The sequence below is a fragment of the Hirundo rustica genome, chromosome 9 (genome assembly GCF_015227805.2).
Source record: "Hirundo rustica isolate bHirRus1 chromosome 9, bHirRus1.pri.v3, whole genome shotgun sequence".
Classification (NCBI taxonomy): domain Eukaryota; kingdom Metazoa; phylum Chordata; class Aves; order Passeriformes; family Hirundinidae; genus Hirundo; species Hirundo rustica.
In genome coordinates this window covers 22,816,881-22,842,306 of record NC_053458.1, presented here as the reverse complement: position 1 = coordinate 22,842,306, position 25,426 = coordinate 22,816,881, and the positions used below count along the sequence as shown (strand labels likewise).

At 37.7% G+C, this 25,426-nt stretch overlaps 1 protein-coding gene across 4 annotated transcripts in view; it reads right to left on the bottom strand.

The window, feature by feature from the left end:
- The window catches only part of KCNT2 (potassium sodium-activated channel subfamily T member 2), a 119,951-nt gene that overhangs the window by 27,896 nt on the left and 66,629 nt on the right, over nucleotides 1-25,426 (bottom strand). For all 4 annotated transcript variants that reach the window (XM_040072695.2, XM_040072696.2, XM_040072697.2 and 1 more), the window contains exons 12-21: nucleotides 24,740-24,876; nucleotides 22,860-22,923; nucleotides 15,105-15,213; nucleotides 9,710-9,818; nucleotides 7,425-7,481; nucleotides 6,219-6,368; nucleotides 4,829-5,058; nucleotides 3,381-3,591; nucleotides 2,012-2,117; nucleotides 1,617-1,789 (exon numbers count right to left, since the gene is read on the bottom strand). In XM_040072695.2, the coding sequence (XP_039928629.2) occupies nucleotides 1,617-1,789; nucleotides 2,012-2,117; nucleotides 3,381-3,591; nucleotides 4,829-5,058; nucleotides 6,219-6,368; nucleotides 7,425-7,481; nucleotides 9,710-9,818; nucleotides 15,105-15,213; nucleotides 22,860-22,923; nucleotides 24,740-24,876 (1,346 nt within the window). The remainder of the gene's footprint in view (nucleotides 1-1,616; nucleotides 1,790-2,011; nucleotides 2,118-3,380; nucleotides 3,592-4,828; nucleotides 5,059-6,218; nucleotides 6,369-7,424; nucleotides 7,482-9,709; nucleotides 9,819-15,104; nucleotides 15,214-22,859; nucleotides 22,924-24,739; nucleotides 24,877-25,426) is intronic.

The following is a 25,426-nucleotide window of genomic DNA, read 5'->3' as shown; positions in this document are numbered from 1 at the left end:
TGGAATTACAAAATGAAACACAGTATCACAACAGCAGCATCTCTTCAAAAATATTTCAATCAACTGGTAGTTTGGGGTTGTTTAAAAACGTAACTTTCTTAAACTTTGGCATTATAATGTCAGTTTAAGCAGGAAATAGGTTTTCAGAAAGCTGTTAATCAACAGTTTGCTGTGATCATAAAGAATGATCAGAATTAACATGCTTCTATTAATAAATGCACCTCTAAAATCAGAACTGTTATGGCACAGGACAAATCCAAATATAAGAACGAAATCAGTGATGTCAAAGACACACTACCAAGTTATACTCCAATGTATGTCTTAGGAGGACTTAAAATAAGCATCAACAATTCTTAATTAAAATGTAAAGTGGAAATCAAATCATCCTTTGGGTTTAGTGACACCTACTGCTTTCAAGCCTACTCCCACAGAGAGAGACAACACTAAGGGTGTTGATTTAATTAGCAAGCAGAGCTTTTACTTCACATTAATCAATCAAAAGTGGGTTTAGCTAAAGTGTCACAGCAGCACTGAAGTGTGTGAAGTTGGGCACTGTGATGGCAAAAGGAGGTGGCACTAGAGGGCCCCCTGTGCCCACAGCTCTCATACTGCCAGTGGAAGTGATTTAGCTTCATTTAGGCTTCTCAATTTGTGTAATTCACTGAATGCCATAGTACCTACATAAAAACCTGCTGTTTTGCAAACACAGGTGACTAAGAAGATGCCTGAGTGAAAGTGGGACACTTCACAGCAGGCTTTTGTAGGAAAAAAAAAAAAAAAATCACTTAAACTGCAACAGATCTACGCGAAGGGAAGTATCAGCCCTGGAATCACAATCTACAAGACATTTTTGCTTTCTTAGCTTGTTCTACTTTTCTGTGTACAGCTAACCTCCATTTCTGTGTCTTTCAAACTGTGATTTTAAGTAGCTGAGCTGTACCAAAGTGTTGCAAAAAACCCCCCCCAAAAACTAATTCATTATCAGATTATAAATGAACCAGTCTTGACACAGGCAAATTTATCTGAAATATTAAAAGCAAGAAATGCAAAAAATTCCAGCAGTCACCAGAGAGATATAAAAGTAACAACAATACTGCAGATTTTAATTTTCATCCATGGCTTTAAATAATTTTAGATAAAGTGTGTCTGTGGGTGTCCTTTTGGCTCAAAGAACTGTTTATTTTTGAGTGCAGAGTTATTAAAAGTATACCTAACTGGTCCAGGTCAATAAGTGCATTGTGTTAAGTAGGTTAGTGCTGTCACATAACTGTGAAACTGTTACACAGCTTGCTTTTTACAGTGTTTATTAAGCTATTTAATTTTAGAAGTAACGTTCACATTTTGGGGGGTAATTTTAAGAAAAACTTATCTAAAACATTGGCCAGGAAGAACAAGAACATTTAAGTTTACTGTGGCTGTTAACAGTCAATAAAAGGTCAATTTTGTATATGATAGTAAACATCGAGTATGATTTTTGTCACTAACTTTTCTCAAAGGTGAGTGTGCCATAATATTTTTGATTTTCAGCTGGCCACATGAAAAGGGGTCACCTCTTGAAGTAATGGTAAAATGATTTAAAAACTTATGAGAAAGGGGGAAAAGAAAAGTCTCCTTACGGGTTATCCAGCAGTAATACAATGGGGTTAAGTTCTTTCTTTGGTCGGTAATAAGCTCTGAGTGGGACAATAAAGTTATATAAGCCATTTCCAGCAGTTTCTGCTGCAACTATAATCAATTTATTTTTGAATCCATAGGCTTTGGCATCTTCATAGTAGTTATGCTGGCATCCCTAAAATCAAAGTGAGAAATAAGTTCAGTGCATGTCAATATTGTATCAGATGACCCAACAGAGATCTCGTTAGACATAAACACTTGGTGATGAAAAAGAGGAGAAAATACAGTATTATAGTAAACACTGCACAAACTTCATCTCAAAGGAGGAGCCAGAATTTCGCTCTGCTCAGAGACAAATGAGAATGCAGGGTTATCTAGTAAGAGAAACCCCCTTTACCTTATCTAGTCTTAGACAACAGAAGGGTACTTTTTCATGCAGAAGATGACAAAAGGTGGGAGAACTTCCAATATAAGGTGAGTATGGAGGATAGCCTTTGGCATACCTAAAATAGAAAAAAAACATCTTTCAGTACAGCAAATTACCAAAACACAGCTGCCTACACAAGTGTTTAATGGGATGTTTATATCCATATGTCCAAGTTTTACAGTCAAGTCCACAAAATTAACTGTACAGTAGAGGTCAAAAGAATGCATTTTGCAGCCAGTTCAATAGAACTTAGTGAAAGCTACCATGCTTTTGGGGACTGAAAGAGTTTTGCTTGGGTTTTTGAAAATACTCTGTTGTATCATAGTGTGCAATCATAGCATTTTGGACTGGAAACTTCTAAGTTAAGAAAGGAAGGAAAGAAAACAGAAATAACTGTACTTCTGCTCTTCCTTCTCCAATTTTTTTTTCAAACGTTTACCAAGAATGACTGAAGTCACTACCTTTTAGCTTTAATAATGTACTTTCAAAATAGCTGAAATAAATTCTAAATGGCAAATCCCCTTTCAGATGAGGTGAAATATCTAATTGGCCTTAGTGGTTTTTTACAAGAGGCCTTTTAAATCCTGGTGCTTCAGTCTGCACATTTAAGATGACTTGTCCTACTAATTTTTTCTCTGGAGCTTGATAATCTTCTCTGGGGCTTCTCATGCTTGCCACTGGTGGAGATGGGAAACTCTGCCAGTTGAGGCACTGGCTTAATTGTGTATTTCAGTTTTAACACCCCTGTCAGCAGTCCCAGTAGATATAATTGCTCATCTGCACAGCAGGATTGAATCGTCTCGGTTTTTCTGAGTGATGCATGTGTTTGCTTTCAGTAACACACTAACAAGCATTTTGAATTTAATATGATAATTTGTCCCATACTGCTTTTTTGTCATTCCTGCATTTTGAAGTCACACACCAAGCCCCAGCATTGAAAAGCCTGTTGGATGATCTGATTATCACTGCATTCTCATGACAGGAATACTTATCTGTTTACAAATTTGCTGAGTGGTCACTTAGTAATTATAGAAAGTAAAAAAAAACAAAAACAAAACCAAAAAACAACCCCCTAAAATATGCTATGAATGCATTGCAATACGACTACAACTTTTATAACTGCAAAGAAAGAACCTCCAGCAAATAGAAGAGTTAATCTTTTGGGCGGTTTTGTATTTCAAAGTAGGCTAGCATTTCCCCAGTGGCAATAATTCCATAATTGGGCTTCATGGGACTTGTTTCCTAGAAGTCCTCAGACTGATCTGCATTTCAAGAAAGATTATCGATGCTTTTTATATTGTATTCACTCTTCACTTCATTTTACACTTAATATACGTACTCTAAACCTGCAGAGACTTCATCATCCGATGGGGTGGTTTCATCCTCTGACTGGTCACTGAGCAGGTCACAGGTGTGGAGGGAGGAGGAGTCTGCAACCTCCAGCACTGGGGCGATGCTGGGCCTCCTGCCCTCCTTGCCGCCCTCGGCAGGAAGGGCCAGGGTGGCCCCGCTGCGGCACCCCGTGTCCTGTAAATCGATGGCCACGGTCCCTAGGGGCAGGGAAAACATCTCCTCAGTGCTTCCTTTGAACGAGATACCCGGATTCAGTGGGGATTGACAGCAACACTACGCTGATTGTGTTTATTCCATTAAAATAAAACAAATATTTAAAGTGTACTCAAGGAAAGTAACACTTCCTGACAATTATTCTGTGTTTTCTTGTTGACTATCTCTTTAAAATCATATCTTACAAAATCAGTCCATATTGATATGCATCAGCAACCTGCAGATTTTACTTAAGGTGTTTTTTAAATTGGAGAAGCTCATGAAAACTTCTTACAAACAATCAGGTATGAATGACAAAGAAGTACTCATATGCTTTACCCCCTTGTTTCACTTTGCATACTGTCCTAGGTTACAATGTAAGATGTGCCCAAAATATGTACTCTATCACCATCTACATGAGATGTTGAAACCAGGTCGGGCAGTGTTTCCCTTGCCCCTTCCCTCCAGACTATCTTCTGTTGATGGCCCATCAGTGCCCTGCTGCATGACTCATAGGTAACTCCCTCCAGGAGCTGTCTGTGATTAATGGGCAATCAAGGACCCATTGCAAGACTCATAGAATGATATCAACCCATTGTGAGATGCTCCGCCCAGGGGGAGGAGCCAAGCATTCCCACCTGGATATAATCTGGGATTTGGGACAGCACAGGCAGCCTTACCCACTGGATTCCCAGAGGACAAGAGCTGCCAGACCTTTCTGTGGGATCACTGCTTCAACAAGACCACTTCATCTGGACTGCTACCACCATGGTGTCAGGTTGTATTCTGACTCTGTCAGTGATCTTTTGTACCATTGCATGTGTTTTATTTTATTTTATTTTACTTTTTTTTTCCCCTCCTATTAAATTGTTTTTTCTGACTTGGATTCTCTTGCTGGTTTTGCCTTCAAGACAGCACACATACTCTTCATTATTACTTTTTTATACCACAGTCTTAAGTAGTTGAATTCCTTATTGTCAAAGAGATTCAAATTCCATTTGTTTGTTTGGGGGTTTTGGTTTGCCTGCTTGTTTGTTTTTGTCTGGGTTTTTCTTTGGTTTGGTTTTTGTTGTTTATTTGTCTGTGGGTTTTTTTAAAATATGAGGGTAAATGTTTAAAGTTCTTATATTAATTCTTTCTATTCATATTTATAGTTTCTTAAAAGTTTAGAAAGATGTTTTAAAATGTAATACTAAATAAATAAGAATATGTTGTGGTGCTTTGTTTTGTTTTTTTACTTACCCATGCTGGCTATTATACTGTGTACTGGTAACCTAGAAGCTCCATGATAAGATAATTTTGATTCATGGTTTTTTCTATGCTTTTCTTGCTTCTTAAAAGCAGAATTCTCTTCTTTGGTGATATTTATATAAAAGCATATATCAGTAGAACTCATGATATATCGAGGACCTGGATTCAGCAAAATGTTTTTGTTATCTTCCTTTCTAACACCAATCAGACAGACTCCAAACCTTAATTAGAAAAGGAAAGGCATGGTTCATTTTGCATAGTCCTGAAAACACCAGAATTTCCATTGTCAAAAATGAACCTCAGGTATATTTTTATTCTTTGCACATTATGAATATTTGCAGCTTTCTGGATGACAAAGATGTTTGAAAAATGTGTTCTGCTAAATAGGCCACATCAAATCAAGCAGATTTTATGAGCTCATGAATTCCTAGGCAGTTCAGTGTTTTTCATATTGCCCATAATATTCTCCTAATGTTGTTCTAGTTGATTTTTTCTGTCAGACGAATAGTTCTTTTTGGGAAAATATTGGTAGAAAAATGGATACATTATATGAAAAATTACTAATCATGTTAAATTGTTCCATTATTTGTAGGTAATGGAAACCATTTTCGTAATTCATTTTTACAATTCAGTCTTAAAAATGTATTTGATTAGTGATAGAAAATAAGGATTTACAGAAAAAAACCCTCTTTCTCTCCTTCATTAAATATGAGAATAAAGCCAGCATTAAGGGTTTGATAAATGCTTATTTTATCAAATATATACAAAGATACATAATTTGTGTTTATTTTGCATGTTTATCTCACAGAGCAGCACTGGAAAAGTGATGCATTATCTGGACCTTAAAGTAGGTATGTTATCATCTCACAGAAAGAAGAGTTTTATGTTTGAACAATCACCAGAATGTACCATGTGACATGTACCATGACACCTTTAAATAGAACATTTTCCATAATATGAACATGCCACAAAAGAAGCCAGATTTCCAGCTGAGTCCTTTAAAAAAAAAAACAAAAAAAAACCACCGAACAAGAAACTCCCACCCTTCCACCCATTCGTTTCTAGATTGTTTTGGACTTGGAAAAGGATTGGTGTTCTTGAAAAACCTTTGAAAGGTGCCTTTCTTTTCTGGTTGTCTAGCTTATCCTTTATATCTTTCACGTTCTATTCTCTTAGGCTGATATGGGCTGTACAGAATGAACATAAGCTTTTACCTGACCAGCTCCAACTCACAGAAATATATCCATATTAGTGGCCAGATACTTAAAACCAGGAAAAGATTAACATGCAGTCCTGTGCCTGTAGTGCAGAGCTATGTTGCAGGCAAAACAAATTACTATTTCTTTGAACTTTTGATAGTTGATAAGAAAAAGAAACATACTTTTTATGTGCATGGAAAGAAGCATATGTGAAGCTCTTCCCCTCATACTCTGCAAAAAATGTACTTTCTTCCAGGTTAATGTGATATACTTCATTACCAGAGCATCTGCCATACATTTTCTGCCATTGTTCTGGTGATTGCTGACTCTCCCTGAAACATAAAGAGAATAATTTAACATTTAGTGCAAAATTCTTCTTAATCAGAATGGTATTTCATGTCAATAGAAACTACAAATGTCTACTGAAAAGATCCAACAGGCTAATCTGAAAGGAGTATCTCAGATCAAATCTTGGTAATATTTTAAGTACAGAGATTATTTTAATGTATTAAAGAGCATTTTCTGCTAAGTAATAGACATATAAGGGTATGTATTTTAATATCAGGAGAGAGGTGGCTCAATTACTTTAAAATCACACCATAATAACTAGATCCGTGGCAATTTGAAGGTGACAGGTAAAACCAGCAGCATTCTCATTATATTCATAAAGACCGTTTCTGCACATGCTTTGTGGCAGACTCTCTGGTTCCTGTCTGAATATCATTAATAACAATTTATGTAGGAAAGAGTCATTTGTCGTCATTTGATCTGGAAGAGAGATTTTTCTGCATTTGCTTATCAGTGATCTTCACCCCCTGGGCATTTTTGGTTCCTGTGTCTTGTAGACTATTACAAGTTCTTTTATTACAGACTATTACAGCTTCTTTTCTCTAGTGCAAGAAAGTAAACGACAAAGCAGATAGTCCTTCACGCTATGCAGCTGCTGCCCTTAATGCAAACAGTTTAGTGGAAATGTTCCAGACCTCAGCAACCCCAACACTTGTAGGCCTGGAGCTCCTGGGAACTTCTAGATTAAGTTTCACGTGGAAACAAGGTTCTGCCTGCATGATCTTTGCTGGAGGTAACTGATGCAGATACCTGCAGACAGGTCATGAAACCGACAAGTGTGCTCTGTGTTTCAACACTTGGAGAGAAGATCTCAGGATACTGGGACATGCTCCTTTTATGCTCATTTGCACACTTTTTCTTCAATTTATTGTGTTTCTTCATTCTCATCATGAAAACATTGTGTTTCAAGACGAAAAGTAGTAAAGCATTTTTGTTGCAACACCATAAATAGTGTACTAGGTACAGAACAGCAGAACTAGCAATGTTATTTCAGAACATTTTCCCTTATTTCACTTTTCCCCCTAAAATAAAATGGTCACCTGTTTAATGTCTGCTTGGTTCCAGTGAGTTGTCTGAAAGCTTCCCATGGGGCTGTACTGTAAAGATCACATTAACTTCGAGTCAGAAAAGTTATTTTCTTCCAGTATTTTGTATCATCAAACCAACCCTAATAGAGTTGTATTACTAGTTTAGATAATCAGATAACAGTTAAAGATAAATGCTAAGATTATTAATTAAGATTGATAATGAGATTCAAAGTAGAATTTGTGTCTCACAGACTAAGTTTTGAATTCCATAAACAGCTGAGAAGACAACTGGATGATTTATACCTCCTTAACAGGTATCTAAAACTCGAGTCCTACATAAGGTTTAATGCAGGTGTTAATAGCAACCATGATAATAAAAGGGTAATTAAACAGGAATTAATTTAAAGGAAAGCAGTTCACTATTAACATTGGAAGTCTATTTAACAAATTATTTTCATTATGTAGATCTAATTTAGTATTTGGTTTGGTTTATAAATACAGGTCTATGAATATTTTATTTGTAGTTTAAATAATCTGCTTTCACCTAATCTTTTTACCTAGCCAAACTCAACTGCTTATCTGATTTCATCTTTCATATTCATAAATAAAGGTAATTTCACCTATTTTAACAACCAGTAGTTAATCTACCTCTTGCTCAACAACAGAAAACATCTAGAAAAGCAAAAAAAACCCCTCTGAACTATAAACTGGTCAAATCTGAAGCAGTTTTATGTCTGCAGTACAATGAAAAATGTTCGTATTTTGGAGTCTGTCTGAGAAGAAATGCTCTGAAGAGTGCTGACTACAGATAAATATTAACTAGACATTTTCACTTTTTCAGTCTTTCTGTGTAAATACAGAAGAGCATTCTTACAGTAACATATAGTGTACACTGTTACAGAAACACACATTTATTTAATCCTTCTGGATTCAAAGTAATGCTACAGGTATTTGTGGAAAAAAAAAAAAAAAAAAAAAAAAATTTTTTTTTTTTTCCTAGTATATACAATGACCAGACTAGAAAACAGTTACTTTTATTATGATGGTTGCATCTATTAATTCTAATTGCAAAATAAACCTTAAGCACTTTTGAATTCTGTGACAGATGCAAATCTGTAAATGATCAATGTGACTGTGTTAAACAATGAAATGCTGACATTCCTCAGAAAACCTTTCCATTTTGTGTGTTTGGTTTTGTGCTGATGGAAAATTCCTGGCAGCTGTTAGGAACACTGCTCTTCTTTTACGTGCATACAATATGAAATACCTGGAAAAGGCTCTGGATTCTGTGCACGTCACAGAATGAAAGGTAAGCAGATAAAAAATGTATAAAGAATGTATTTCACCATGGTGCTCAGCAGGTATCAAAACAGTGTTTTGTTGTCTTCCTACTAGGAGATTCTAGTGCAGACAGTGCCATTAAAATCTTGACATTCATTGTTCTCAGTAGTAACAGTTCCAGGAAGAATTTCTGTTTTCCCCATTCTGAGCAAAGGGGAACACTAGATATGCCTTACAGAAGGTTAAATAACTCTGCTTATAAATATTTATCTACTGGGTTCATGGTTACTTGAAAAAGAAGTTAGCATGTTACAAGATTTACGTAGTGCATATGCAGCTATTCCATTTCTACAAATATATTTAGAGATTCACTCTTTATTGCATCTGTGTGCCCACAGCATTTCAATCAAGAACACCTTATTATTCCAAGAATACAGCATAAAAGAGATGCACCAGATGTGGTAAAATTATTTTAGTAAATTCAGAGTTGTTCTACTGTGACGATGCAGTCTTCAGAGACACCATAATTCTGCACCCCTTCCAGCAGTGTGGTCATGTTAAAAATTGTTTGTTTGTTTGCCCCTTAACATACACACACAGAAGAGCATATGTCATAAAAACCCCCATATTTTTTAGTTCATTGAAACAGAGCATCAAATTAACCTGTTAGAATAAGTATTCTTAGGAGTTTTTAGTGCTCCTAAGTAGAACCTTGTGACAGATAGAGGCACTTCTATCTACTAAACTAGAAATACAATTGTTTTGTATTTTATATTGTGGAAGTGGCACAACAGCATGCAACAAACTCTTAAATATGGGGGGAGGGGGAGGGTGTTCTCTTCAAAACTATACTGCCTTGAGTAAGGCATTTTGATGCTTTTATTGTGCAGAAAGTTCCATTTTCTTTTTTAAAACTTAATAGTTGTGTGGGAATTCAGGGTAAGCTGTTTTCCAAAAAATATCAGCTATGACTTTTCCAAGTTGTTTGGGCATTTTTTATGGTAGAATATACTTACTGTCCCCTAGATGTATGGACCAGCAGAGTGATTAATGTAGAAGTAGCTGGACATATACAATTTAGAGCTAGCATAGCATATTTGAATTCCTCTTCACATACAACATGATCTGTAGGTGGGGGAAAAAAGAGGATACAAATTGTTTTACAAAAATACTTTCAATGGAACAAAATTATCACTTCCTTCTCTAGGAAAATGGTGAAGATGGATCAATCAAAAGTTGGCCCAAGATCTTCATCTTCTGCCTGAACCATGGAAATCAGCTGTGTATGATTTTCCTTATCTGTGCTATCTAACATGGATTGCTACTGTTTTAAATCCAGATCAGTTAAATGTTCTACACTGCTTGCTGGTGACATGAAAAGGAAATAAAAATTATTCTTTAATGTAATTCCCATATACCTGTGACAGTATTGAAATGGCTGTAAAAAGGGACAAATACAAAACTTCTTGTCAGAAAAGAAACATAAAAGTCAGAGAGGTTTTTTTAAATCATGAAGGCATTTAATACTAAGTCAGTTTTTTCCCATCAGATTTTAGTGTTTGGGTTTTTTTTCAATGGGAGCAGAATTTGCTTCTAATCAGAAAGAGTATTACAAGTAGTACAGCTGACAATCAAAATACAGACACATGAAAATTGCTGAGTGAAGGTAGGAAAATAACCTCCCCACCCAGACCTGAACTATGTGCATCTGCTTCTGGTTTTGCCAACGCATCCCTGAAATCCTTAGAACCACCTTGGCTCTCTAAGCTGCTTTCCTGACAGAATTTATAGCTCAGCTATAAGCATGACACTTCCTGAAAATGAAAGTGAAGGCATATTTTGTGTGCCTACTCTGTTCCTTTTATTTTGAAATATCTAGAGGCTTTTCAGTAACAGAATCATTTACTACTGAATTGAGTAATTAATTCTCCCATCTTCTGAAGATCAGAGCCTATTTAAATGTCATAGGGAAGGGATGAATTTAGTTATATAAAGACTCTGTCAAATGTAGGACAAAATGAGATTTTTCTTCCTGTAAATATATTTCAGCTATGGCAATTAAATATTTCCTGAAGAAAATATTTCAGATATAAATACGTTCTTTTAGTTGTCCATATGCCATTAATAAACTTAACTTGAATTTCAAACCAGGGATTTTGAGAGGGCAAGGCATAGTCTGTGGCTTGAATGGAATATCTGCAGTCCATTACCATTGGTCAGATGGCAAAGATTTATGGAAGTGAATACCAACTGACACTGAAATAAAGAGAATTCTCCCTATTTTTTAATTTGTGCAGGATTTTGCCAAATAGCCTTCCCTTATTTCTTGTTTGAAATGCTGTCATATTATAGCTAAACATTTTGAAAATATGAGAAAGAAAAAATACACAGGATAATGATTTAATCATCTGTTATTTCAGATCTTGTCCTTGAACCCAATTTTACCTGCTGGCCTAAATATACACAAATGGAAGTTAATAAATCACGGATGGCGCAATGCAGATGAAAATTGTAGCTTAAATCCTCCAGATGCACTCCACTCTCTGACATATATGGTGAAATTTCTTGGTTTATGTAAAACATTACGTTACCAAAGAATACAGCATGCAGCAAACAGAGATTGCTGTCCTACAACAGCCTCTTAATCATATCAGGACAATCAGGAGCCTGGGAGCTGGACTTGTGGACTGTTTCTGTACCTGTTGGAGACTTTGACCTTCTGCAGTTAAGTTCCTGTATTAGACACAGACCAGGTCAAAAATGCCATGCTCATTTTTCTAATTATTTGACAGTTTATAGCTTTCTTATAACGTTACTGTGTTTTCTCTCTATTCTCAGGACTTGCATTGTGGAGGATTACGCAGAACTTTAGCTGCTGCTTGCTTTCTGAAGCGAGCAGGGAGGAAGCTGGATGACAGCTCTCCCACTCCTCAGGTCTGGGACATCAGTCATGTCCCCTTGACAGCAGGTATCAGAATCAGCAAATTACTCATCCAGTGTGACAGCAAAGCAACCCAGGAAACTGCAGTTTATCTTGAAGTGAATATTAAATATGTCACATCAGCTTCCCAGAAAAAGAAGTATTTTGACTGAGTTTACACTAAAGGAATACTACATTTAGAATTTCTGTAAGTTGCTGTTTCTGTTGAAAATATATTTTGACAGAAGTTTTGTTGCTAAGTCTGTCTCAAATGGATGTAGAAATGCAGTGGGGTGAATTATGGTTTCTGTGATGTTACTGAGGATAAAGCAGACTCAAAATACTGATTTATGCCTGTAGCAGCAGCCACGTGGTAAGAATGCCCTAGACCTGGCGCAATGATTCTGAGAAACCTTACTTTTGTCAATTTGATAAGTTAACGTGACCACTGCCAGATCTGATAGAGAAAAATGCCCATCCATTACCTCTAGACTATTTTTATCTGTAATTGGAGAGATTAATCATCTGATGCATTCAATATCCATTTCGGTGAATCTGGACTATGTTTCTTTGAAACAAACTACTGAAGCTTTGTTGTCAGACTTCAACAATCTGTGCTAATTCATGGGTGCATTTTGAATAAATAGAGAATGTCAAAATGTATCTCCATTTCCTGGAATTATAATTATATGTAATTTCAAAATAGTCAAAGTAAAGGGTATATATACATACATACACACATAAAAATTACAAAAGTTTGAAGTTCAGCTCAGAAAATATTGAATTTAGTAGTCTACGAATTACATAAATATATTGCTCTGCTGTGGAAAATCTTCACTTTATTTCCTATTTGTGCAAGGCCAGGAGCTTGCACCAAGGGTACACGGCCTTTAGCAGCCTTGTGTGATTGAAAGAAAAGTGGGAATATTAAGGATGTAACTGCCAGCATTATTGAAAGAAAAACTGGGCATGTCAAGGCATTTTTATATTGGAAAATACTAGGGAGAAAGCAAAGCATTCCAGCTTAAGAGAGCTGCCCATCTGATCACTGCAATGTTAAGAGTAGCTGTGTATTTAAAGTGTTCACACCTGAAACTTGCAAAGGGCTTTGCTGGGACAAGCATCTATGCCACTGTAGCAAGTAGGTTAATATTTTAATCAAAGTACTTAAAACCCACTGTAAAAAAAACATCAGAAGGCACAGAATGCAAGGATACGTGTATGTGTGGCATCAGGTGGAAAGTCAAGAAACCTGACTTTCTGACATGTCATGTGAGCCTGGCCAAGATGCCTCCATTTTCTTGCTTTGAGGATGAAAGTAAGTTCTCATTCTCTCATTAAAGACAGGAAGGATGTTTAAGTCTTGTTTACTGGATGGGAATACATTATAACAATTACTTTTCCCATATACTGTTTCTGCCTGAGACAGAAAGCCTCCAGGATGCAGAAAACCTCCAGGCAGAAAACCAGGCTTTTCCCTCCTACAGGAACACGCAGTCTGTGTCTCAATTTCAGGACTGCCTCATGCACTCTAGGAAGACTGATCAACCTAATATAAGCTAGTGAGAAACTGGGCTTCTAGTGCTTTATACATTTTCAGTGTAGTTAAAAGTTAAACTTTAGTTAGGAGGACTATTTGGTTGTATTTCTTCTAAATTCAAAAACTTCATTTTTAACAGCTGTATTCTCTAAACCTGTGTGTAAAGAAAAAAAAATAAATAAAAGGAAGAAGAAATCCTATTCCTGAATATTTCAAGTTCATAAAAATGCCCAGTATTGTTTTGGGAAACCTCTAGAAGAAGAGAGTCATTTTTTCAAGGAATATCAGATTTAAAAGAAGCTTTTACATTAAGGCAGTAATAAAGCCCTGAATCATAATAGGGAAAGCACTTAAAAGATGTTCCAGATGGTTGTGACAAATTTCACTTGTAAACACTCTGGACAGGTCTGTAGTCTGCAGCCCCCACTGGAGACATGTTTCAGGATGATGAAGTGTTGGATGATATTAATACCAAAGGGGGATCCTCTTAGGAAAATGTGTACCAACAAATATTGTTCTCATGGCTCCAGCAGTGTCTTAACCATTTACAGCAGGTGTGCAGCCAGTGGTGATGCTGAAGTTCAGTTGAAGGAAATTTTACCAAAAGAGGTTTTCTGGGGTTTTTGGTTGTTGTTTTGGGTTTTTTTTTTTAAAAAAAATCTCTAACACTTTGAACAGACACAAAAAATTGTTTCTGTTTTACAAGTCTAGTTATATATAAGCTCCTCCAGAGACAAGCCATTAGGAATAATGAAACTCTCTTAAAAACACAATTTGGAACAACAAATTAACACAGTTACTGATAAAGAAAAGCAGCCATAGCTAAGGGAGCAGGAATTATGTTTGTGCTGAGTGGTTTTAAGGGGAGATGAAAAAGTACCATCGTTCTCATCACAGCATGATGCCTTATTCCCCTCTGTGCCATCTCATAGCTTGAGATTATACTTTTATAACTTCAGAACTGCTACTGATGGGGTTTTTTCTTCTTCCTAACCCAGTGGTAAAATCTGTAGCTTTTAAAATTACAGAATTACAGCTTTAACTGTTGCTCTGGAGCCGTTCTACTGGAATTTTCTTTTTCATCCATTCTGGGATGATGGAGGAGACTAATATTTTTCCATAGTTTTTTTTTTGTTTGTTTGTTTGTTTTTTTTGTTTTTTTGCATGAATCAGCAATCTTTTTTCCTTGGAATATCATTCAAGAAAATTGAATTTTCAAAATTGCATCTGAAAAGGTAAGCTTCTATTCTACTTCAGAACTGTTTCTCCAAAAGTATTTGTGTCTTTTTGAACATGAGCATATGTATGTCTGTGTACTTACATATGTGACTGTTTGGGTATGGACAGAAAGAAAAACATATAATGCAGAGAAATAGTTTGTCATCTAAAAGATGGTAATCTCTTCTTATAGGAGTGTATTTTTTTCAGATTTCTTAACATTATTTAGCATTTTATGCCATGGTTTCTAAGGCACAAATTTTACTGGATATAGATAAATTATAAGTCTCTTTCCAAAATATTTGCAAGTAATTAAAATGTTTTCCATACCACTTGGTAAAAAAAAAATGTCCAATGAGAAGATTTTTCCCTCAGTCATTTGTTGAATTAAATCTGAATATATGCTCTTATACACCCCTTAGTAACTGTTTTAGTAGACAGAAATGACTTACAGACATGGGTACAGTAAGCTGGAGACCTACCTGGATCTGTAATTAAGGAGTAGTTATACATCAAATAATTTTACTCTCTATATTATGCAGCATAAGACTATTAATTCTTAAAAGTGCTTGCAAGTAAGTCTTTGCCATTGCTAGAATGTGTTTTATTTTACAAAACTGCACATTTAATCAGTTTCAAGTAGTAAATATGCCCAGGGATTCTCACTTTGTGTTCATGAAACGAACTGTCAAACACTAACGAGTGCTTCAAATGACTGCAATCTTCCACTTACCTGCAAACTTGATGTGGAATTTATTCTCAGGCTTCAGTATCTGAACATACAAAGGACAATTTGGAGCAAAGTCTTTAACTGCCCATGCTCTTAAAATGGTTTGGTGATCCTAGAAGAAAGAATACAACGGGATGCTAATAAAATACAAATAACTATGTCAGATTAGAAAAAGATTCTATTATCAGACTTGTTCCATTGAAGAAAACTCTTTTTAAGACCATGTGGCACCAGCTGGTATGGATGTTTATGTGCAAGTTATATAATTACTTATTATATTTTTTATATATATATAAAATTACTTAATAATTTCCAGAAATATTTCACTAATAAGGTATTTTGAACCTATCCTATCTTTCTGCAAATGCTAAGGATTGTGTCATTTGGAAAGGGGTAGTATTTGGATGTGGAATGATTGTGTGAAAACTTAAAATGGCAGTGATTAGTCATGTCTAATTAATCAAGAATTATGTAGCATAGATGTCCTTCCAAAGAGACTCCTAATTAAAATAGCATTAAATGATGACTTCAGGAACTAAGAGTTTAAAATTGTGGGACATTCTAAAAATATTAGTTTAATTAAAAGAAATCTGAATTTTTGTGGAACTAAAACATTTGCACAACTGATGTCAGGATTTAGCCAGCTATTAACCAAAGATTCCAAGAGATTTTTCAGGCTGTTAGTTTTTGTTCTTGTGGCAAGCACGAGTTAACTGCAGGGTGAATACTGCTGTCCATAAAAGTTATCTATGTGATAACACATTCATGTTCTGAATTTTGTAAAGTAAGACTAATTCTAGCGTATCATCTATCAGTTTTTATTTATTTCAAAACAAAAAGAAATATTTCAGAGCACTATCTAGGAAGCCATGCCTACACTGAAATGCCCTGCCTAGTCTTGAAATTGGTGGTATTTAAAGAGAAAATATAAAGAATGATTCATTACATTTGCAGCATCAGCAGTAAGGAAAGGTTTCAGACTCGTGAACACATGGGAAAGATCTCTGCCTGGAACAGAGTGTAACTGACATTTTCAAACCATAATATTTTATTGTCAATTGAGATGTTAGCAAGTACTTTTTCTACTAGAAAAACTAGAATGGAGTCATAAGAGGATGGCAAAGTATCTTATTCCACATTTTTCTTATTGGTAGTTTTATAGGTGTAGGATGGCTGTGCCCAGTCAGGAGATTTAAGAGCTTGGGTATAACCTGCTGTAGGTTTTCCTTGTATGTAGCCCTTTTTTTTTTTTTTTTTAACTTTTCTATGACATTTGGCAAATCACCTTCCTCAGGATTTTTGTGTGTGTGGTGTTGGGTTTTTTGCTCTTTTGTCTTAAGGTAATGACATGCCAACACAGCTTAGAAGCAGTAAATGATTGGGTAACGTGCTAGATGGCCATCACACAGATATGTTACATGCCTAGAAATATAGTTATCTCTATGTTGGATATTTTCTTGGATTTTTTTAAATTCTTATTTTGTCTAAAAATCGTGGTTTTATCAGAATGTGTAATGACTGTTAAATGTAAAAATGATGATTTCATTATAAAATGATTCAAATTACACTATTTTGTTAAAAACTCGAACAAACCTATACCAGTAGAAATAAGAGTTGTAAACCTAAAAGTATGAATCTCAAAATGAAATATTTTTAGTATTATTTTATAGAAAAGGGACTCTTTAAAATTAAAATCTCTTGATGATTATTTGGCACATTGGCAGTTTTAACACTGCAAAATATGCCTCACTTTCCATTTCCAGTTTTCCTTTAAACCAGCAGTCCACAAATATGTAATATATATATATGTATATATAATGAGTACTTAAATGCTCTAAAATAGCTTCATAAGATCAAATCAGTGGTATGCACTGTTAATCTAATAACCTTGCATTATTCTTTTTTTCTCTCTCCACTTGATATATCCATGTGTTTGTGTACAGAAGCTTAGTTATTCTCCCAAGTTCCACTCTGAAGAAGCACTCCAGAGGAGAGAAAGAAAAAACACAGGTAGGCACCTTAAGTGATTTCTCAGATTCAGTCTCTTCATACAGTATTGTTGCTCTCTGCTTTAAAAATGTCGTAATTTCTATGCTACACTGTAGTTACTTTAAAAAACCTTCACCCTTCTCCCAATATATGGTATATATGTATACACAACAAACAGAGGCAACAAAATTATATTTCTGTTCCCATTATTAAATATGTTTCTTTGGAAGGTGAGTGAAAGAATATATTCTCTCCCATGTGATCTCCACACAATGAACTGCAGTCAGTGATCAAAAAATTACCACACGTGATAGGTAAGTTCATATATGAAAAGCTGGAGGTTTGAAAATGTGTGTATTTAAATCATAAGAACTCAAGGAAATGCATTTAATGCATATTTTAAAGTAGTTCTGTTAACTGAATCTCTTTCTTGCTGCACTTAACTTGATAAAGCAGTCATATCCTGCTATGTATACATCCCTACTGTGATGCCGTTAAGGCAGTGTAATTTAGATTACCAGGACAGCAGAGTCACACGTTTTGATTCATGAAAAGGGGGGAAAAAAAGGTGCAAGCTTGAATTGGACCATCTCTGAATTTTCAGAAAGCCTCAGAACAAAGTTGTCAGTAACAGCAGAAGCGTTGTCACTAGAAGTTATTAACTAACAAAATAGCAAGCAATGAACAGCCAGGGGCATCCATGGCAAATGAGTAAATCCTCTGCTTGAGGATGGTAGCTGGGGGAATAAAGGCACTCATGGGCTTCAAAAAAATCACTTGAGTAACAACAGCTGCTCTGGTCAGGAATCTCCTCCTTTTATTTTGACAGCTGTCATGCATAGGAGAGGATCCAAAGTTCTTTTAGCAGTTTGTCAGCTTCTCAACAACAGCAGTGGAAAATCAGTGGTACTTATAAAGATTGATACTGGGATGACAGCTGAACTTCCTTCAGCCCAGTGACAAATGAACCTTCTCTATACTAATGTGGGGCCGGAGCAGTGTAGGAAATTCAATACATTTCATTTCACAGCCCTAGGGGGCAGCAAGACAAAATAGTTTTTAAAAAAATTAAGACTTTTCAACCTGCAGTATAAATAATTGCATTCTATGTGAATAGGTAATCTGACAGCAAAAGAGAAAACAAGGCAGAGAGGTGACACCTTGTTTAAAAGCTTCAGATCCCACTGACCCTGAGATATCATTGCGGCCCAGGGGAAGGTACCAGGAGAGTGTCTTTGGTGAGATGTGCCTGTTGGTGTGCTCCAGGTACAAAGAGAAATGAGATTTGATAAAAGTCTGTAGTGGTAGCTGAAGCGTGCCAGGTACTGCTTTGATGTTTCCTGAGTGCAGAAAGAAGAGCTGCAGTGGGCCATGGCTCCAGAGCCAAACCTGCACCGCACTGGCCACAATGGATGGGAGCTCCACGCAGAGTCCACTGCCTGCCCTACAGCACAGGCCAGCAGAGCTGAAAATTGTCTTTTGCTTGCAAAAATTCTGAAGCAGCTATGAGCAGAGATGAACAGAGATGACTGGTGGTGTTGCTGTCCTTAATGCTGCATAAACCTTCCCAGTGCAGTGTTAAGCCACACACTGATTTATGGGATTTTTCATTTGTAACCACTCTGCAACGCTCAAGTACATTATGTGAAATGAGATGTAGCCGATTAATTCTGAATTCATGGCTGATTTAGATAAGACACTTGGGCTATTTTGGAAATTTTCAGTCTCCCAGAAGTTACAGGTATTTTTCCAGATATTTGCAAGAACTCTTGCTTGTTCTTGCCTTTAAATACCCCAGACCCTCTGTAACTTCCGAGCAGTAGGTCCGCCTTGCTTGACTACTCTGGGGTTGTTTACTGCCAGTTCAGTGGCTTTCACTGCTGTATTTTCAGGAGCCTATTGCTGATGAATCAAATTCAAAGTCCTTAGCTCAGTAGGTTTAAATGTTATAGTAGGAGCACAGGTTTATTCCTCAGGGAGCTCAGTGACTTTCTGAAAGGGATGGGTCCAGAACAGGATCTTTAGCTAAGATCTTTTAACTAAGTTCTGATGGCAGATGAAGTAATAAGTGATAGCGAATATATTAAGTAATGCTACAGATATAATGCAAATCTCTCATTTCCCATTTTTTACTATATCTGTTTTCAACATTTAGAAAAATAATTCTGAGGTGCACGTACACTAATGTAGCACGGGTAACAAATGAGGAGCTGGAAGCCATGGCAGAGCAGAAAAGCTATGATGTAGTTGCCGTCATGGAAATGTGGTGGGATGAGTCACACAGCTGGAGCACTCACTTGATGGCTACAAGCTTTTCAGAAGAGACAGGAGAGGGAGAAGAGGTGGAGGGGCAGCTTTTGATGCCACAGGTATTGAAACTAATAACGATGAATCCCTATGGGTAAGAATTAAGGGGAAGGCCAACAAGGCTGACATCCTTCTAGGAGTCTGTTATTGTCCACCCAGCCAGGAAGAAGAGGTGGACAGCTTATTCTATAAGCAGCTGGAGAATGTTTCAGGATCATCAGCCCTTGCTCTTGTAGGGGACTTCAACCTGTCAGACAGAATACAGCAGAATAACACAGCAGAAAAGAGGCAGTCCAGGAAGTTCTTAGAGTGCATGGTGGAGGATAATTTTTTGTTGCAGCTGGAGGGTGAGCCCACCAGGGGAGGGGCTGTGTTAGACCTGCTGCTTGCAAGTAGAGAGGGGCTGGTGGGAGATGTGGTGGTTGGAGGCCGCTTGGGGCACAGTGATCATGAAATTATTATAGAGTTCTTGATATTTGGTGAAATTGGGAGGAACGTTAATATGACTCTTACATTGGGCTTCAGGAAGGCAGACTTTGGCCTGTTTAGGAGAGTTCCTTGGGACGCAGCTCTCAGAAACAAAGGAGTCCAGGAAAGGTGGGCGTGCTTCTAAACAGAGATCTTGAGGGCACAGGAACAGACTGGCCCTGTGTGCCAAAAGAGAATCAATGAGGCAAGCATCCAGCCTGAATGGGCAAGGAGGTTTTGAAGGAACTTAGGAATAAAAAGAAGATTTATCATCTTTGGAAGGAGGGTCAGGTCTTTCAGAAAGTATTTAAGGGGGTTGCTAGGGCATGTAGGAAAAAAAATAAGGGAGGCCAAAGCTCAGCTTGAACTTAATTTGGCAACTTCTGTAAAGGATAATAAAAAATGTTTTTACAAATATATTAATGGCAAAAGGAAGGATAAGGCCAACCTTAGTTCTCTACTGGATGTGGGAGGGAACTTAGTAACTGCAGGTGAGGAGAAGGTGGAAGTGCTTAATGCCTTCTTTGCCTCAGTCTTTAGTGGGAAGACGGCTTGTCCTCAGGACAGCTGTCCTCCTGGGCTGGTAGATGTGTCAGGGAGCAGATTGGTCCCCTGTTATCCAGGAAGAGGCAGTCAGAGAACTGCTGAGATGCTTGGATGTTCATAAATCTATGGAACCAAATGGGATCCATCCCAGGGTGATGAGGGAGCTGGAAGATGAGCTTGTGAAGGCTTCATCATTTGCCAACAGTCCTGGCTCACTGGTGAGGTTCCAGGTGACTGGAAGCTGGCCAGTGTGATGGCCATTCACAAAAAGGGTGGGAAGGAGGATCCTGGTAACTGTAGGGCAGTTAGCCTGACCTCAGTACCCTGTAAGGTCATGGAACAGTTTGTACTGAGTGTCATCACACAGAATTAACAGGATGGCCAGGGTCTCAGACCCAGCCAGCATGGATTCAGAAAGGGTAGGCCTGACCAACCTGGTCTCCTTTTATGACCAGGTGACCCACCTGGTGGATGCAGGAAGGGCTGTGGATGTTGTCTACCTGGATTTCAGCAAGGCTTTTGGCACTGTCTCCCACAGGACACTCCTGGAGAAGCTGGCAGCCCGTGGCGTGGACAGGAGCACCCTTTGCTGGTTAGGAACTGGCTGGATGGCCGGGCACAGAGAGGGTGGTGAGCGGTGCAGCATCCAGCTGGCAGCCAGGCACCAGTGGTGTCCCTCAGGGGTCTGTGCTGGGGCCAGCTCTGCTCAATGTTTTTATTGATGACATAGATGAGGGTATTGAATCTTTCATTAGTAAATTTGCAGATGACACTAAGTTAGGAGCGTGTGTCAATCTTTTGGAAGGTAGGAGGGTTCTGCAGAGAGACCTGTAATGGTTGGATGGACGGGCAGAGTCTAACAAGATGAAGTTTAATAAGTTGAAGTGCCAAGTCCTGCATTTTGGCCACAACAACCCCTGCAGTGCCACAGGCTGGGGACAGAGTGGCTGGACAGTGCCCAGGAGGAAAGGGACCTGGGGGTACAGGTGACAGCAGCTGAGCATGAGCCAGCAGCGTGCCCAGGTGGCCAAGAGGGCCAGTGGCATCCTGGCCTGGATCAGGAATGGTGTGGCCAGCAGGAGCAGGGAGGTCATTCTTCCCTGTACTGGGCACTGGTGAGGCCACACCTCGAGTGCTGTGTCCAGTTCTGGGCCCCTCAGTTTGGGAAGGACGTTGAGCGCGTCCAGAGGAGGCAACGAGGCTGGTGAAAGGCTTGGAACACAAACCCTGTGAGGAACGGCTGAGGGAGCTGGGGTTGTTTATTCTGGAGAAAAGGAGACTCAGAGGTGACCTCATCACTCTCTACAGCCTCATGGAAGGTGGCTGTAAAGCTGTAGTCAGCTGGGGGCTGGTCTCTTTCTCCAGGCAGCAACTGGCAGAACAAGAGGACATAGTCTCAAGCTGCACCAAAGGAAATATAGGTTGGAAATTAGGAAAAAGTTTTTTATGGAAATAGCGATAAAGTACTTGAATGGCCTACTCAGGAAGTGGTGGAGTCACCATCCCTGGCTGTGTTTAAAAAAAGACTGGATGTGCCACTTGGTGCCATGGTTTAGTTGAGGTGTTAGGGCTGGGTTGGACTTGATGATCTTGAAGGTCCTTTCCAACCTTGTGATTCTGTAATTGCTATTTCTTACAGTGTAGCACCAAAACAGTATTTTTAGTTGAGATCGCTTAACACATAATTACTGAATTATAAATACTGGTTGTCTTGTTAGGCAATTTGTAACCATCTTCAGGGATATTCTGACTAATACTGAACTCCTTTGAAGTTCAAGATTGAACTGAATGAAGCAAGACTGCAATAATTTTTTGTAGTGCACATGATGAAAAATTTTATGTTCATAAATCCATCCTCAGTAGACTTTTTTCTGGATATTTGTGATCAGTAGATAGTTTCATTATCTGGAAGAGTTCTAGTTCATACAGTTTTATTCTTTTATCACATGCGCACTGCACAGAGGTTTGTAATGTTAGCAGTGTTCCTTTGTGGACAGTAACTTACCTGACTGCAAATAATTACCAGTATGAGCAAACCCATAGAAACTTATTTAAAGATTCTTGCCGTTTTTGTTAAAATTGGCCAATATGAAAAATGGTCAAACAATCGCATATATATTGGTTACTTGTATTAGTCACAAACTTATTTATAAAGTTGAATTCAGGCTTTACTTAATTAGTTCTAAGTATACCAGTCAGCTGATACCTGTCTCTTTTCTGATTTAATAAATACAACTGATTAAACTGAATATCTAGAGCAGTTCAGGTACTTTGAATATTGACAGAATACCATTCTTGGAAGTGCTTAATGACCAATTATCAATGTATCTATAAGGTACTACGAGAGTACTTGTATGCTATTCTGTCCTTGTTGCATAAAAAAAGAACTGAGGGGGAGTAAGGGCAGTAAAACCTGTACATGCTCTTGTTTCTCCTTCCCCAACTTACAGCTGCTGTCCTGTCCACCTCACAGCGGCTGCTCAGGATGAAACAGGCTTCAGCATTGTCCATCCTGGAAGAGAGGAGACAAACCTGTCACACCCCAAGCAGGTACTCACTGGACTTGTGTCTCACAGTCTTGCACAGAGAAACAGAACACAGACAGAGTGTGTTCTCATTTCCTACCCTGGTAAAAGCTGTACCAAAGTAAGCAGAGTGGCCTCAAACTTAATTTGCAAAGTATTTATCTGCCATGAGTATGGAAGGCAAATAAATAGCACCAGTCTGCCTGCTGTGTAAGAGTGCAATATGTGCAAGTTATTACTGGTAAGAATGAAAATGAGGGGACAGATAATAGAATTGTCTTGCCTAGTGAGAGCAGAAAGTTGGGTGGATGTACAAGAATAATGTGTTTGGGATAAATAAGAGACATTTCTGTGCATATATGCATTAAATGAACTATTTCCAGTTCAGGGTGTCTTTGATTAGGAAGAAATCATGGGAGGTCTATGAGTAATTTCAGCTAAGCATGGGAGCAGTACAGGGAAGACTAGGTCTTTACCAAAGTTATAGAAAAGAAAATTCAGTTAAATTAGAAGAGATTTTTTTTTTGCAAAAATACAGTCTTTTGTTAATGGCTATTCACTACCGATGCAGTCACCCAAATTTGGTATTCCTTTACTTTTTGGTGTGACCTGTATCAATGTTATTCTGACATTGGGTTCACATATAATATATGGATAAATTTTGATAATGAGACCCTTCTTGATTATTTTGTTGGTGGTGATAACCACTACTTTATTTATTAGAAGAATTTTATCATGTGCCTTGTTATCTCCTCAGTACATTATGTTCTCATTAAAAAGAAATACACCAAACATCTTGGGTACTGGGTTATATTTCATACCAAATGTTCTATTAAATTCCCACTACGCTTCTTCCCTCAGGAGAGCTTGAAAATTATTCTGTGACAGGTACATTCAATTACATGTTCTGCAGGAAAAAGCACAGTTCCACAGTTGACTACCTCCAGGTTATTATAAGTTAAATTCAAGATTATATTTGGGGAACAGCCTAGTTTTAATTTTTGTAATGTGTAGAACAAATGTTAGCTGAATCCACACATGAATTCCTTCTTGAAATCAGCAAGAACACAAAAAAGAAAAAGAAAGAAAAAAGGATCTTTCCAAAAGAAAATTTCTAATCCTGAAAAAAGCTTTCTTGTCTTGTCAAATTTTAAACAGCTATAGAACTAGTTTCTTCAGTGGCAGAAGTCTGAGAAGATAACACTGATGAAGCTTCTCACAGATGAGACTCTTGGAAATAACTCCCCTCAGGTAAAGAAAGACACAAATAGCCAGACAGGTATTCGCTTAATTTTAGTTCTCTACAACACAGAGCAATGCAGATGAATTAAATCAGTTATTTGCTAAGAATCACCTTTCTCTCTCTTTGGAGAGTTTAAAGAGATGATCATTCTACATTAATTCCACTGTGAATTCCTTTGCAGCCCAGCTGACTGAGCACTGGGGGGAGGTGTGTGTGAGAAACTGTGCTTGACTGATGTGTTTAGATAAATGTCATTCACTATTAATTGGCAGAGAGCATCTCTTAGAAGTGGTGGAAGTATGTGGTAAGAGGAGGGCCCTGAAGAGTTCACGTATATACAGCAAAATAGTTGCTTAATGTTACCAGGCTGAACTTAAGAAAAAAAAACATACAGTGGGTTCAAAATTTCAGATACTAAGACAAACAAATAATATCAAAGAGCTTCTTTTAAATAAACATGACTTTCCTTCTAGCACAGCTTTTGTTGCTTGTTAAACTTATTTATCAATATAAGTATGAATGAAAAAAAAAGTAAAAAAGAATGGTCAATATTTGCCTACTTAGCTCTCAACAGATCTTGATCTTTTAAGGCTGAGCCTTGAAGGTAGATGACTCTTTGGGACCACATTGGGATTTGTAACACCCTTCGGACCTGAGCATCCATCTCCGTAGGACACAAAATAACCACGTAATAGTCCTGTCAAAATACGAAAAAAAAGGGGAAATAGTCATGGTTATTGTTGCTGGAGAGTGAGTCAACGGTGACTTGGGATGGCAAAATGTCTCACATAAGATGCTGACAGACAGAAGTCATTTCCTCAAAATTTTTTCCTTTGCATTAACGGGCGAATCCAAATTGCTTCCTGTACTACTTGGAAGAGGAAAAGTAAGGATGGTTTAAAGGATCCATAAGTGCACAAATGAAAAGGATGGATAAATGGAACATGGGAGAGGAGAGTGAGAGCTTAGGCCAGGCTGGTAATAGAAACCTTCCTTTCTGCAACACAGATTTTTGCAGAAAGCAAAACGGCATTGGATGCAGTGCACCATCTGCATCCTTCAGCTTCCCAGTGCACAGCATCATTAAGGTTGGAAAAGATCTCCAAGACCATTGAGTCCGACTCAATTTCAGCTATGAAGGGAATGTATATAAGCCCTTTTAAGCTACCTGTGTAGTGTTACAGCTTTTCTTCTTTGTCTCCAGCGTATCGCAGAGCTTGACTCATTCTTCAGCTTAGTTAACTAAA